Source organism: Dendrobates tinctorius, unplaced genomic scaffold, assembly GCF_039654945.1.
Source record: "Dendrobates tinctorius isolate UK_male_01 unplaced genomic scaffold, ASM3965494v1 ptg000018l, whole genome shotgun sequence".
NCBI lineage: Eukaryota > Metazoa > Chordata > Amphibia > Anura > Dendrobatidae > Dendrobates > Dendrobates tinctorius.
This window is the reverse complement of record NW_027361686.1, coordinates 20524521-20539082: the sequence shown is the minus strand read 5'-3', so window position 1 is coordinate 20539082 and position 14562 is coordinate 20524521. Positions and strand designations below refer to the sequence as shown.

The 14562-nt window shown below is 43.5% G+C and overlaps 1 protein-coding gene across 1 annotated transcript; it reads right to left on the bottom strand.

Annotated features, from left to right (window-relative positions):
* Window positions 1-12839: 12839 nt before the first annotated feature.
* Window positions 12840-13875, bottom strand: LOC141082599 (olfactory receptor 5V1-like). The gene has a single exon (XM_073566580.1). It carries the CDS (start codon window positions 13797-13799, stop codon window positions 12840-12842), a length of 960 nt encoding a protein of 319 aa, XP_073422681.1. The 5' UTR covers window positions 13800-13875.
* Between the last annotated feature and the right edge of the window lie 687 nt (window positions 13876-14562).

The following is a 14562-nucleotide window of genomic DNA, read 5'->3' as shown; positions in this document are numbered from 1 at the left end:
GACATGTAAGGGCATGACACACCAGTTATTGGCCAATCTCATGTGCCAGAGCCTCACGTGTCCCTCTAGTAAGCCGGACTCGGACCGCGGGGCATGACGGAGTCTCGTTCGTTAACGGAATTAAGCTTGCAATGTGTGCATCTGTTCTGTAGCTGGCATGGTTGAGGTTGCCCGTGTTGAGTCAAATTACGCCGGAGGCTCCACTCCTGGTGGTGCCCTTCTGGACATTCCTTTAAGGTTCAGCTTTGCAACCATTCTGCCCACGTAAAACAAACACTTTGCCTTCATGAACGCTGTTTGGAGGGTCATGACTCGTGGGAATAACGCCGCCCAATCAGTTAACCTGCTAGAGAGATCCTTTGTTGCTCCCAAGCATGACATCACACTCCCTAGGAGGAAGGTAATGCCACTGTGGCGACCGTACTCCTGGGGGCGACACAAGTGCACTGATGCCCAGCCACTGCTCGATGAATCTGCTGGTACATTGACCCAGACCACTACATTCCCCTCGCAGGCTACACGGCCTGAATCTGACCCTGATGAAACTCAGGTTACCCTTCCCATATACAGTTCCATCTTACACGGTGACAAAGAGGAAGCTGCAGATGAAAGTGCAGGTTCGGCCCACCCGCCATCAGACACACCACCGTACTATCAGGGGCCCTGTGCCAGTGCCGTCACCAACGAGTGGGCCCCCCCTGCTTGCTCAGGATCACAGCACTTGCAAGGTTGAAATACTGTGCAGTGAGATGGAAGATGGGGACGATGAGTCCAGACTAGTACAGGGATTCCCTAGCGAGGAGACTTATTTGATTGTTTTCAATGTTGGGACAGCAATTTTTGGGGAGCACTATACTCTGGAGAATGATACACTGGAACATTCCAAAGGACACTGGAGCAGCATTTACAGGGCCCATTATACACTAGAGCATTAGAAATGGGGCCCATTATGTTTGGAGCATTATTTGGGCCCATAAGACAGTGGAGTTTCATCCATGGGGACCAACATATACTGTAGCATTATGTGGAGCGCATCATATACTGTTTCAAACATTATATGGGACCAATGATTCTGTATGGAGAAATAGATGGGCCTCGTCATGAGATGTAAAAAGTGAAGTATTTTTCATTGTACTATACCGCTATTTCTCTGCCGTATCGGAGCATGATGAGTTGTGGTATGTGTTAAAGGGGCGCTCTTTCGCCCAGGGCACATGAAAACCTGGAGCCAGCCCTACCCCCCCAGAACTTTAGCCAAATAACCCCAATTTTTCAGTGCGTAACTTGTATTATGAAGTTAATTAAGGTTGACCAGCTTAAGTAAGAAGAATTGATGCTTTTGGCATTCAAATGAGCACTGTAGGTGTGTTTCCTGTCCTCCTCTCACTGCCGACTTTTATTCCCCATTGACTTACATTGGGTTTCGTGTTTCGGGACGACCCCGGCTTTTCCCTATAATTGGCCGATCTTGCTCGACCCGACTTTTGGAAAAGTCGGGTTTCACGAAACGAAATTCGACCATAAAAAACCAAAAGTCGCTCAACTCTACTAACCACACTTTGTAAATTATGGTCTGAACTTAACAGTGTCAGCCAAATCGTCCCCCCAGCAGTGACATGTCATCCCCTGAGGAAGAGGTTTTTAACCTCGAAACGCGTTGGGCAATAAATATATGAAACACACAACTGATGAGGAGTGATGGTCTGGTAGCGCACGCTTAATCCATAAAAGTTCCACCTTTTAATCTGAAGATTTTATGGCCACGGCGTGGTCATTTGGATGTGCAGCAGGCTGACCTTGTTCCTTTATGTCTATTACTCTCCTGCATATGGTGAGTATAACTATTTGGTTTACATCTTTATCTTCTCGGGTAAGACCCTATTGCGCTCTTTTCTTTTCAGTTTCCACTACTTGCAGCCAGTTGACATGGATTAAAGTTGACTCAACCTCTGTCCTGTGTCCTTGTGTGTACCACATTGAGCATGGAGAAAAGAAAGAAGACCAAAGAACTGTCTGAGGACTTGAGAAACCAAATTGTGAGGAAGCATGAGCAATCTCAAGGCTACAAGTCTTTCTCCAAAGACCTGAATGTTCCTGTGTCTACCGTGCGCAGTGTCATCAAGAAGTTTAAAGCCCATGGCACTGTGGCTAACCTCCCTAGATGTGGACGTAAAAGAAAAATGGACAAGAGATTTCAACGCAAGATTGTGCGGATGTTGGATAAAGAACCTCGACTAACATCCAAACAAGTTCAAGCTGCCCTGCAGTCCGAGGGTACAACAGTGTCAACCCGTACTCTCCGTCGGCGTCTGAATGAAAAGGGACTGTATGGTAGGAGACCCAGGAAGACCCCACTTCTTACCCCGAGACATAAAAAAGCCAGGCTGGAGTTTGCCAAAACTTACCTGAAAAAGCCTAAAATGTTTTGGAAGAATGATGCAAAGGCATCAACATAGAGTTTACAGGAGAAAAAAGAGGCATTCAAAGAAAAGAACACGGTCCCTACAGTCAAACATGGCGGAGGTTCCCTGATGTTTTGGGGTTGCTTTGCTGCCTCTGGCACTGGACTGCTTGACCGTGTGCATGGCATTATGAAGTCTGAAGACTACCAACAAATTTTGCAGCATAATGTAGGGCCCAGTGTGAGAAAGCTGGGTCTCCCACAGAGGTCATGGGTCTTCCAGCAGGACAATGACCCAAAACACACTTCAAAAAGCACTAGAAAATGGTTTGAGAGAAAGCACTGGAGACTTATAAGGTGGCCAGCAATGAGTCCAGACCTGAATCCCATAGAACACCTGTGGAGAGATCTAAAAATGGCAGTTTGGCAAACTGCTCCAGGTCCCTGATATTTGAAGGGTGCCTTCTCCAAAGAAGAATAGTCTAAAATTCCAGCAGAGCATTGTAAGAAACTCATTGATGGTTACCGGAAGCGGTTGGTCGCAGTTATTTTGGCTAAAGGTTGTGCAACCAAGTATTAGGCTGAGGGTGCCAATACTTTTGTCTGGCCCATTTTTGGAGTTTTGTGTGAAATGATCAATGATTTGCTTTTTGCTTCATTCTCTTTTGTGTTTTTTCATTTAAGACAAATTAAGTGAAGATAATAATGCCAAAGAATTTGTGTTTGCAATCATTTTCAGGAAGAAAATGAGTAGTATCAAACAGAATTGCAGGGGTGTCAATACTTTTGGCCACAACTGTACCATCTTCTTGGTTGGATTCAAATGATGAATACCAGTTTTGTTAGTCCAGGAGCAGACACTGCTTCCATTATATTGCTGCAGAGAAGACAGCGGGATGATTGGAATGACATACCGTCATTTTTCTGTTTGTGGTGCGGATGTTGCAGCATGGAATCTGCTGAATTTTAACGATGAACACACTGTCACGAATCATTATGGAAATTCTGGCAACTCTCCGTCTGCTGGAATTTAAATGTAGTTTTTTCCTTTGGTCAAGCAAGAGTTAATGTCAGCCTCTTGCTGGCAGTTTCTTTTAGGCTGATCAGCTGATGTCGGTTGGTAACCACTCCCACCTCCCTTTAAATAGTCACATGACCCATCAGCTGATCATCGGTTAGAGTTACTTCTATGCAGACCAGCTTGGAGTGAGCAGCTCTCAGGTGACTGTTATATTGTGGCTGTTGGAGTCCTGCTTACCTGATGCTGTGCAGAGTAGCAGCAGATTCTGAGCGGAGTAGTTTCCTTTCTGCGAGTCCGTTGTTTGTCCCTTTCCCTGTATTATTTTACCTGCAGTGGCGAGGATAGCATCCTTATCAGCCAGTACACTAGTTAGGGTTAGTAGTGGTGACAGTCAGGGACTAGGCACGTGACAGCGGTGGTGGGAAGGACCTGCATAAGGCGTTAGGGAAGCTTAGGTGTCCCATCCCTCACTCCCTACCAATAAGGCCTTTCTTTCCCTTTATCATCTCATTGTAATATGCTGTGCTATCCGCCAGACATACCCTTGTCAGATCAGGACACACACGTTTTGATAATCAGTGACCAGATACTGCTTCGATTTGGCTGACACTGTGTCAAGTGCAAACATTATATCTCAAAGAGCATTGAGAAAAACTCACATCCTTAATCCTGTATTGCCTTGGTCATTAACCCTTTCACGAGATATAACATATAGTTCCATAATATGTTGTGTTCCTGCCTTTGATGTGGGCTTGCACACCGCACCCGCACCTTTCCCTGCAGACTATAGCTGATGTAGTCAGCCATCATGTGCATGTAACAGTTGCAAGTGGTGCTTTGCTCTGGTTGCAGCTGTTAGGCTACTTTCACACATCAGGTTTTCGGCGTCAGGCGCGATCCGGCGTCGTGCCGGAATGCCGGATCCGGCAAATGTTTTGTAAAACCTGATGTGCCGGATCCGGTTTTCTGCCGGATCCGTCTTGTTCTTGACAGACAAAACCGGATCCGTCTCATCCGGTTCATCCGTTTTTCTATCCGTTTTTCGACGGATTACGCCGGATCCGGTTTTTAAAATTGACCCTTGTGGCCTTCCGAACGGGATTGGCTACTGGAAAACTATATATAGCATGTTCCTACAGCCCTTCTTTGACAGGTTGTAGAGGAGAAAGTGCAGGTTGGAGAGAAGAGCAAGTTACTGGCGAAGATGGATGTTGTCATTGGAAATATTTTGAAGAATTTGGCGGATTTTATAGCGGAGGCGAATCGTTTGAGGGTGATTGTTCTGGAGAAGGAGAGAGCAAGACAGCAGCGCATCAGGCATCGTAGACGACGTTTGTGGATCCACCCCATCACAGCCAAGAGAATGACGCGTGGGGTCTATTCTACACTCTGAATGGACCTTCGACGAAACCCGGATAAATTTTTTGGATATGTTCGGCTGAAAATGGAGAATTTTGATTACTTGGTGGAGCGCATTGCACACCTCATAAGAAAAGCGGACACCTATTGCCGCTTCTCTGTTTCACCCGCAGAGCGTCTGATGGTGACTTTAAGGTAAGCCACATTTATTGGATGTGATCGCATCAGAGCACACTTTCACTGCAATCTTGTTGGTGGTAGTTTGTATCTCCAAGTGTTATAGCTCAGTTTTGGTATGTAATGCTGTGATTTAAAACTAATTTATTGTTTTTTAATTCCCCACAGATTTCTTGCAACTGGAGAATCCCTTTCGTCACTGCATTTCCAGTACAGACTCGGGATTTCCACCATATCTGGAATTGTGAAGTACACATGCCGTGCACTGTGGGACTCCTTAGCTGAAGAGTTTTTACCAGAGCCCACAACAGAGAGGTGGATTGAAATTGCTGACAAGTTTCAACAGATATGTCAGTTTCCCAACTGCTTGGGCGCTGTGGACGGGAAACATATCCGCATTGTAAAGCCAGCCGGATCGGGATCGGAATATTTCAATTACAAGAAATATTTTTCAATTGTCCTCATGGCCATCGCTGACGCGGAATACAAATTTATTGCGGTTGATATTGGGGCCTATGGCCGCTCCAATGACTCTCAAGTTTTCAAACTGTCTGCCATGGGGCGTAAACTGTATGGAAACACCTTCCAGTTCCCACCACCTAGACCGCTGCCGCAAACATCTGGTCCACCTATGCCATTTGTCTGTGTAGGGGATGAAGCCTTCCAGCTGTCAGAACACCTTTTGAAACCGTACTCTAGCAGAGGATTGACAAGACCAAAACCCATTTTTAATTACCGCCTCACAAGAGCAAGAAGAATGGTTGAATGTACCTTTGGTATTCTGACAGCCAAATGGCGGGTCCTATTGACTGCGATCAACCTCAAGACAGAAACTGTGGACGAGGTGATCAAAGCTTGCGTGGTACTCCACAATTTTGTTATCTGCAAGGAACCCATTTCCATTGAGGACACCTCCGAAGAAACCACCTTGCAAGATTACCATGACATTACCACTAGAAGTTCTGTGACGGTTTCAGTAATGAGGGACAATTTTGCACTATACTTTGTCACCTCAAGGCAGAGTACACTGGCAGGATGACAGAGTGTGAAAGATTTGTGCCCTAACCAAACTTGTGTACCTTCTGTACCAACAGTATATACCTTTGCCAACCAAAGTTGGCTATCTTGTCATGGTCTCTATTTTTAGCTTTAGGCCACAGGTGTGTACCTGGTTGTGTTTTATGCAAAGTATTTCACCTTTTAACAAAAGTTGTGTACATTGTTAGGAAATCACCAACAATAAACACAACTTTTCAGGTGAAATACTTTGCTTCAAACACAACCAGGAACACAACTGTGGCAAAAAGCTAAAATTTACCCACAGTTATACTGTATACCTGGTTTTGAATACCTTTTTACCTTTTAAATACCCTGTATTTAACCTTTTTTTTAACATATTTCGCCGCAGAAAGAAATGACAGACAACCAGTGTAAACAATAATTTAACTTTTATTTAAAATATTTTTTTTTTGTAAACTGTTTTTAAAGTTAAAAAAACTTTTTTAATAAAGGTTTGAAACCAACCAAATGGGCATTTTTATTACAAAAAAAACATTATAACTCGGTGTAGTGTGGGGTGGAAATACTGCTGGAGGGGCTGCGGGACACTTCGACAATGGGAGTGTGGAGAGAGGACTGGGATCGTGGTGGGGAAGGAACAGTTAGAGGTGATGGTGTGGAAAAAGCTACAGAATGGGTGGACATGTGGGAGGCAGAAGAGGTGGTAGGCGGTGGAGTGGAGGGTTGGGCAGGGACTGTAGGAGCAGATGATGTTGATGGAAAGTTGTATGGGGAAGGAGTTTGGTACGGGGAAGGAGTTTGGTACGGGGCAGGTTGCTGGAAGTGGGGAGATGTCTGGTACTGGGGAGGTTGCTGGTACTGGGGAGGTTGCTGGTACTGGTGAGGTTGCTGGTATGTAATAGGAGGGGGAGGATGGAAAGTGGCTGGAGGGGGTGCAGGTGGAGGAACTACAGTGGTGGGAGGTGGAGGTTGGGAGGTAACCTGCTGTAGAGCACCGTGGCACGAATGCATTACATGCATCTGCTGTGTAGGAGATAGTGTTGCCATGCGCTCCACAACAGACCTGAAAAAGGTGTGGTTTGGCGAAGATCTTGCTTCTGAATGCATGGTTTGCAGAAGTGTCTTCACCTCCAGAATGCTGGAGTTGATCTGCTGAAAGCCTGCGGAGATTTGCTCTGACAAGACTTTTAGACAGTTCTGGAAAGATGCATTCAGATGCAAGAACTCTGGCGCATAACTCTTTTCCTGACCCCTCTGCCGCTGCCACCCAGTACCCGCAGGTGTACTAGAGGTGGCAGGGGCGGAAGGGTGGGGTAAAGGGAAAGCGATCTCCTCACCAGCAGCTTCATGTAATGTAGGCGGCCACGATGCTCCTGTGCTGGTGGATGGGACAGATGGGTCGAATGTGTGGGAAGGCTGGGAAGGTGCAGATGTACCGGGGCGGTCGAAGTGTCCCTCGGTGCCGGTCTCCTCAGGGATCGCCTCAGAAGGGTCCAATTGTGCAGGCTCCCGAGTGCTGCTCACCGTGCTGTGGAATAAAGAGAAAAAAAAAACAATTAAAATAGTGACATGGTATGGCCCTGGCTGAAAAAAAAAAGTTACATCTAAACATTTTTTTGTCACATGTGGTGTGTAATATTTACCTTCTGGTGAGCATTGTTTCCCGGAGGAACGACAGGGCTCGTGCGTACTTGTACTTGCTCCTGCGTCCTCCAGATCCACTCGGGGCCCGCATCTCTTTATTGAACTCCTTCTTGAAACGATCCCTCACAGACCGCCACCGCTTCACAATTCTCTCCCCTGAAACGAGAAAGGACAAAGTGGTTAGTATACAACATCAGTGTTTCCCAAACTCCAGTCCTCATGGTCCCCAGGGGTCATGTTTTCAGGATTTCCAAAGTAAATAGAAATCCTGAACACATGATCCGTGGGGACCACGAGGACTGGAGTTCGGGAAACACTGGTTTAAATCAAGCAACCGGTACTGTATATACTTACGCTCTTTAATCTGGGCCCGAGCTTCGAGGTCCTCCCAGCGGTCCACAAGGAGCGAACAGATTTCCTCCCAGAGTCGTTGGGTAACGATAAGGTCAGCATGGCGGCGGTCAGCCATATTCCAGAGCGGCTCCCTTTCTCTAACGAGATCGATGAGGTGGTCCACATCGAATCCTCCATCCTCACCGTCAGAGTCGGGAGCATGCTGTGAAGGCTGTTAAAGAAAAAGACAAAAATAACATAATTAGCCTCCACAAAAGAAATGAAATAAGAAGTGCAAAAAAACAAAGCAAAAATATTTATACTTACACGCTGGTGACCGCCGCGTTGCTGTCGCCGACGACCCTGGGAGGCACTGCGAGGACCTCTTGGCCGAGCACCAGATTGGGAAGACTAGAGAAGAAAACAAAAAATGTTATGTCTTTGGATGTAGGCATTTGTTTGCTGTGTGTGGTCTGCAGAACATTGTTTTCTATGTGTTGTGTGTAGTGTGATGTTGTGTTTCTGCGTTTGATGCAAAAAACTTACCAATTGTGAGCCCACTCCAAGTGTCTGTCCACCCCTTCCTTCTTCTGGGAGCTCCTCTTCATCTTGTGATTCCTGTTTTGAAATAAAAGGCAATGAATAGACATATATTACAGAGATGATGGATTTTGGAAATAAAAACTTACCGTCAAACGCTGACGATGCGAGGGAGGGCTCCCAGAAGATGATGTGCTGTCTTCCTGGTGGCCAGACTCCATGGCTGTGGGTGGTGTTCCAGCTGCTGCCATTGCTGCTGCTGCTGCTGCATCTATTGGGCGGCTGTTGAATAAAGAGAAACAAAGGGCCAATTAATATCTTGATATTCAATAGCCCTAGTTTGGAGGAATGGGGGATTTGATAATTACCGTCTCTCATCTGCTGCTGGACTCCCCTCCCGTTGTTCAGCATGCTGCTCCATTTGGGGTGGTGCTGATGGTGCTGCTGCAGATGTCTGCTGCCTTCTCCTGCTCCTGGCTCTTGGCTTGGGTGGCATGTTGGGTGTGGCTGAGGGTCCCACTGTCTTGCTTTTATATATGTCTTGTGGGCAGAGCTACTGAGCATGCTCAGACCAAAAAAAACGGATCCGGCCACCGGATCCGGCTATCGCCGGATCAGGCGCATTGCGGCGCTCATAGGCTTTCATTGTATGAAAAAGCCGGACACGCCGGAGACAAAAAACGTTACAGTAGCCGTTTTTTCCAGATGCCGGATCGCGTCACATTGCCGGATCCGGCGAAAATCGGATGAAACGCATGGCCATCCGGCTCGATCAAGGCTCTTATGCAAGTCAATGGGGGGGAAACCGGATCCGGCATTGCATTTCGCCGGATCCGGTTTCTGTCAAAAGCGCCGGATCGCGCCTGACGGCGAAAACCTGATGTGTGAAAGAGGCCTTAACGTGTTAAATGCCACTGTTAATCTCTGACAGCAGCATTTAACACTTGAAGGCAGGGTGTGCATCATGCCGCATGTCGTCATAAAAGCCGCAGGTCTGATGACTCCCTTGTCTGTCATTGCGGTACTCCTGTAAAAGCCAGCCTGTAGCTGGCATTCATAGGAGATTGTGATTTTCAATATACTGATGCATTGCTATGTGGAGCACAAAAAGATTAGAAAATCGCAGCTTCAGATCTCTTATGAGGATTATTAAATACAGTAAAAAGTTTAAAGAAAAGTTTGTCAAAAAAACAGTTGAAATCATCCCTCTTTTGCCCCATTAAAAGTAAAACAATTAAAAAAATAAAAATACACATATTTGGTTTTGCTGCGTTCGTAAAGTCCGATCTATCAAAATATAAAGTAAATTAATCCAATCGTAAAACAGCGTAACGAGAAAAAAATTAAAATGTCGGAATAAATGTTTTTTGGCCGCCAAAACAGTGCAATACAATGGCAATAGGAAGCGATCAAATATATCTACCCCATAATGATATCAGTAAAACATCAACTCAGGAAACTAATAATAAGCCCTCATAGAACCCCATATCCTGAAAAATTTAAAAATTCAGGTCTTGAAAAATGAAACAAAAGTATCTGCATAATCATACTGACCTGGGGAATAACACTGCCAGGTCACTTTTACCATAAACTGACATGGTAAATAAAAAAAAAAAAAGTATGGATTTGCACTTTTTTTGCAATTTCAACTGACTTGGAATTTTACTATGTGGTAAAATTAATGGTACAGCACAAAGGTTCAGCCGACAGCACACAGATTATTCAGTTGGATGCACGTTCCAAAGTCCCAGGACCCATTAGGAACAATATTACCAACAAATATGTAGAAGGAACAGCATCCAGTCCGGGTGATAAAATTCAATTCCTTTATTCTGCCATCCGTATATCAATACAACGTTTCGACCATAATATGGTCTTTTTCAGGTACATCAAAATAGCATATGGAGCGACCTTATATAGTGTGGATAAACCAATCACCTATTAGGTAATGCCCCTTAGTAATACATACAAAAGATAAATCATATAGTACATCAGATAGATAAAAATTCATTTACAGAATACAACAACCTTCACAAAGACATTTATACTCGTATATCAAAATTATCAAAAAGTAACAAACATAGAATATAGTAAACATTGTTCCCCGATATAATCACCCAATCCCCATTAGGCATAGTAATCACCATGGCAATAATGCACCGATCGCCATTCAAAATACAAAGCTGTTCATATCGACCTAACTCACTACCAATGAAAAAAGATCGTGGCATTGGCGCCAAGCAGACAGCCTATCGGCAGTACTCACACATTTAATGATAGGCAGAGACATCACCCACATCATAACAATAGTCAGCTCCGGGCTGGCGTGCAGTGCAAGGGCGCAACCGCAGATAGAATGGAATCAGGACGAAGTCTCGCGATGCTATCATGCCCGAGATACTGCGCATGCGCGGCAACTCAAGTAGGACGCAAACAGCGATCGTACGTCCCTCCCCATCAACCCACGATCGCGCACTAGCAACACCACCTCCGTCATGAGCCGAATATACGGCTCACGCTTGTCCAGCAGGAAGCAAGCTCCCATTGGAGCACGGGGGCAGTCACATGACCGGTCACATGACCAATCATGTAAACAAACCCCACTGCTAATGACAAAAGCCAGCATACCCACATCACAGGAGAGCCATCTATCGAAATATACCAAATCCATGGCCAATATTAAGGGCAATGTGTCACTACCAATTAAATAGTAATTATGTTAAACCATATGATCATCATTGAATATCACACAATTTATTAACTGACAACAATACAGAAGTCATATATGGGGAAAGAGAAGAGGGCACGGGGATCAAACATCACAATAATTCCACAAGAAATTGACATAACTTCAGGACTGTTCAGTCCCCATGTCCTCAAGTCGTTCCCATGCATCAAATCTATGACAAAAAATAAATACATTAAATATGTACAATTAAACAGAGGATGATTTTATACATAAAGAGTAGGGTTCACGTGGTGCAAATATGTAAATTATAGTCCACATTCAAGCACTTCAGCTGTAATGTGTCCAAGGTATAAATCCACCTGAGTTCTTTCCTTCTTAATAACTTAACCCTATCACCACCTCGCCTCAAAATAGGGACTCCATCAATAACCCTAAACCTCAATTGGTTGACAGAATGTTTGCAATCTAAGAAATGCTTTAACACTGGTAATTCTAAAAGCTTAGTTCTAATAGTGCTCTTATATTTGCTGATCCTCGCCCTAACCTCCTTTGTCGTCTCGCCCACATACATAAGCCCACAAGGGCAAGTAATCAAATAGATAACAAAACTAGAAGAGCATGTGTATCTTTCTTTTATATAGAACCTCTTACCTGTTCGTGGGTGAGAAAAACTATCACCCTTTATCATATTCCCACAACTTGCACATCAAAAGCAGGGAAAATTACCAAATTTTGGCAGACATAACTTTTTTTGTATTGAAATTTTAGCCGAGCCTACATCAGCTTTCACAAGCCTGTCCTTCAAATTATATCCTCGTCTGTAAGAAAGAATTGGTCTATTGACAAATTCAGGGATCTGAGGTAAACCCCTCTGTAAAATGTTCCAATGTCTATTTAAAATCCCACCAATTCTATTACTCATTGGACAGAACGTAGATACAAATGGGACACGTTTAGATGTCTCCCTATCCAGTTTATGACTCAATTCATTTTGCGCCAGATTAGGACCTTTCTTTTTATAACGTTTGACATCCCCAATAAGGTATCCCCTCTTGGTAAATTTTTCACACATCTCATTAAGTCTGGTATCCAGTCTAGTCTCATCATTCACAATTCTCCTTACCCTCAACATCTGACTCCAGGGCAAAGATTCAACCATCCTCGGGTGATTGCTATCATAAAAAAGTAGACTATTTCTGTCCGTTTCTTTCACAAAAAGATCAGTACAAAGAGCTCCATCATTTTTATACACCATAGTGTCAAGAAATTGGACTTGATCAATCGAATAAGTCAAAGTGAATTTCAATTCGGGGAGCACATTGTTGAGTTCAACCTGAAAACCCAACAAATCATCAACACTACCCTCCCAGATACAAAATATGTCATCGATGTAGCGCCACCAGGCTCGGACATGGCGCCAGTAGTTGGAACTGTACACATACTGGTCCTCGAATACTGCCATATAGATGTTAGCATAAGTAGGGGCCACATTGGACCCCATGGCGGTACCCCTCACCTGTAGGTAGTAATCATCCTCAAAGAGGAACTTATTCCTCCTGAGAATGATACCTAACAGGGTGAGGACCAGCTGTGCTCCTTGGAATTTTACACTGTTAAGCATGTAATTTAGTTTTTCAAGTTTTGCAGTTTTTTATTTATTCATCTGAACAGACACATCTATGATCTAATGGCATGTGAAGTACTTTTTTCAAGGCTCTCTTCACTTCTTTATTTCTCAGACTGTAGATGAGAGGATTCAACAAAGGAGGGACAATACTATACAGAAGAGAGGACACGCGGACAATGATGAAGGAATCTCCAGAAATAGGTCCATTGTAGTTTAACATGGAAGTTAAGTAGAAAACAGTGACAACTATGAGGTGTGAAGAGCATGTGGAGAAGACCTTCTGTCTTCCTTCTGAGGAGCGGATTTTTATGATAGTAGAAATTATATGTATGTAGGAATTTATCACAAGAAGAAATGGAGACATCCCTAGAAATACAGTGACCACATGTAACAACACTTGGCTCCCCTGGATGTCACTACAAGCTGCTTCCAACATTGGAAGGACATCACAGAAGAAGTGGTTGATATGGTGATTTCCACAGAAGGTCAGTTTACAGGTCATAAAAGTATGAAACACAGCATTGAGCAAACCACAAGCACAGCACCCAGCAACGAATCCTGAGCAAAACTTCCTATTCATAACAGCATTGTAACGAAGGGGGTTACATATAGCTACATATCGGTCATAAGCCATTGCAGCCAGGAGAAGACACTCAGATCCCCCAAAACAGACAAAGAAATAGAGTTGCGTAAAACATTTATAGAATGATATTCTCCTGTTACCTGTTATAGCATTGCCTAGCATAGCTGGGAGGGTGACCGTAGAGTAACACACGTCTAATAAGGATAAACCACTCAAGAAGAAATACATGGGCATCTTGAGATGGCTGTCCACCTGGATGATACTAAACACAACAAAATTCCCAATAATAGTTATGGTGTAGGTCACACCAATTAAAAATGATAAAATTATCTGTCCTTCCGAAAATCCTAAAAGAATGAAATCATCCAATGAATTATTATTACGAGTAGCTGTTGGGTCAATCATCTCAAAGCTTTGGAAAATTACATTAATTCATTTAGAAACCACATACAGTTGGGCATGTTCAAGTCATCTTTGTGTAGTCCTGATCACAAAATATAGTCTAGTATAGTTGTTAACATGAAAAAAAAAATTGTGAACTATGACCCTTAGGCAGATTTTCCTTCAATTAAAATAGGGGTACAGAGCTATATCATCTTTTAACAATCAAGAGCATCCATAAAGAATTTGATAGCCATCCGTTAAAAAAAAAAACTGCAAATAAGCAAAGAAAACTTATTGTTTGTCAAGTTTAACAATATTAGTCCAGGACCTCCTCACAAGGCTGCATTGACAATCCATGTTGTACAGTTCTGCACAGTTCTCAACCGCTATGTGAATCCCAGCTTATACAAAGGCACAGCTGATAAGAGACACCATATATTGGTATAAAGGGGCAAGTCAACATACTTTTTATTTGGCAAACATTTTGTGTATTTTCTCCTTTTGTGGCAAAAAATGTTTGTGCTGGGAAATGATCACGCATGTCCTTGTATCAAAAAGCTAAAAATAAATAAATACAATAAAAAATTTAAGTTTATGAGGTAAAAAATTTTCTTTTTGTAAATTGTTGCATTAGGTGGAAGTTTTAATTGTATTTTTTGCTTATGTCAGGTTTGATTAAGTTAATAAAAATTAGTTATTTTATAAGTGGACTTGTGCAAGTGTTTTAACAAAATATGAAAAAAAATGTACCGTATATTTCACTAATGCATTTTATCAATTATAT

Bases quoted from the DNA above. Each gene is read 5' to 3' on its own strand.
- LOC141082599 (XM_073566580.1), bottom strand. From the start codon at position 13,799: ATGATTGACCCAACAGCTACTCGTAATAATAATTCATTGGATGATTTC.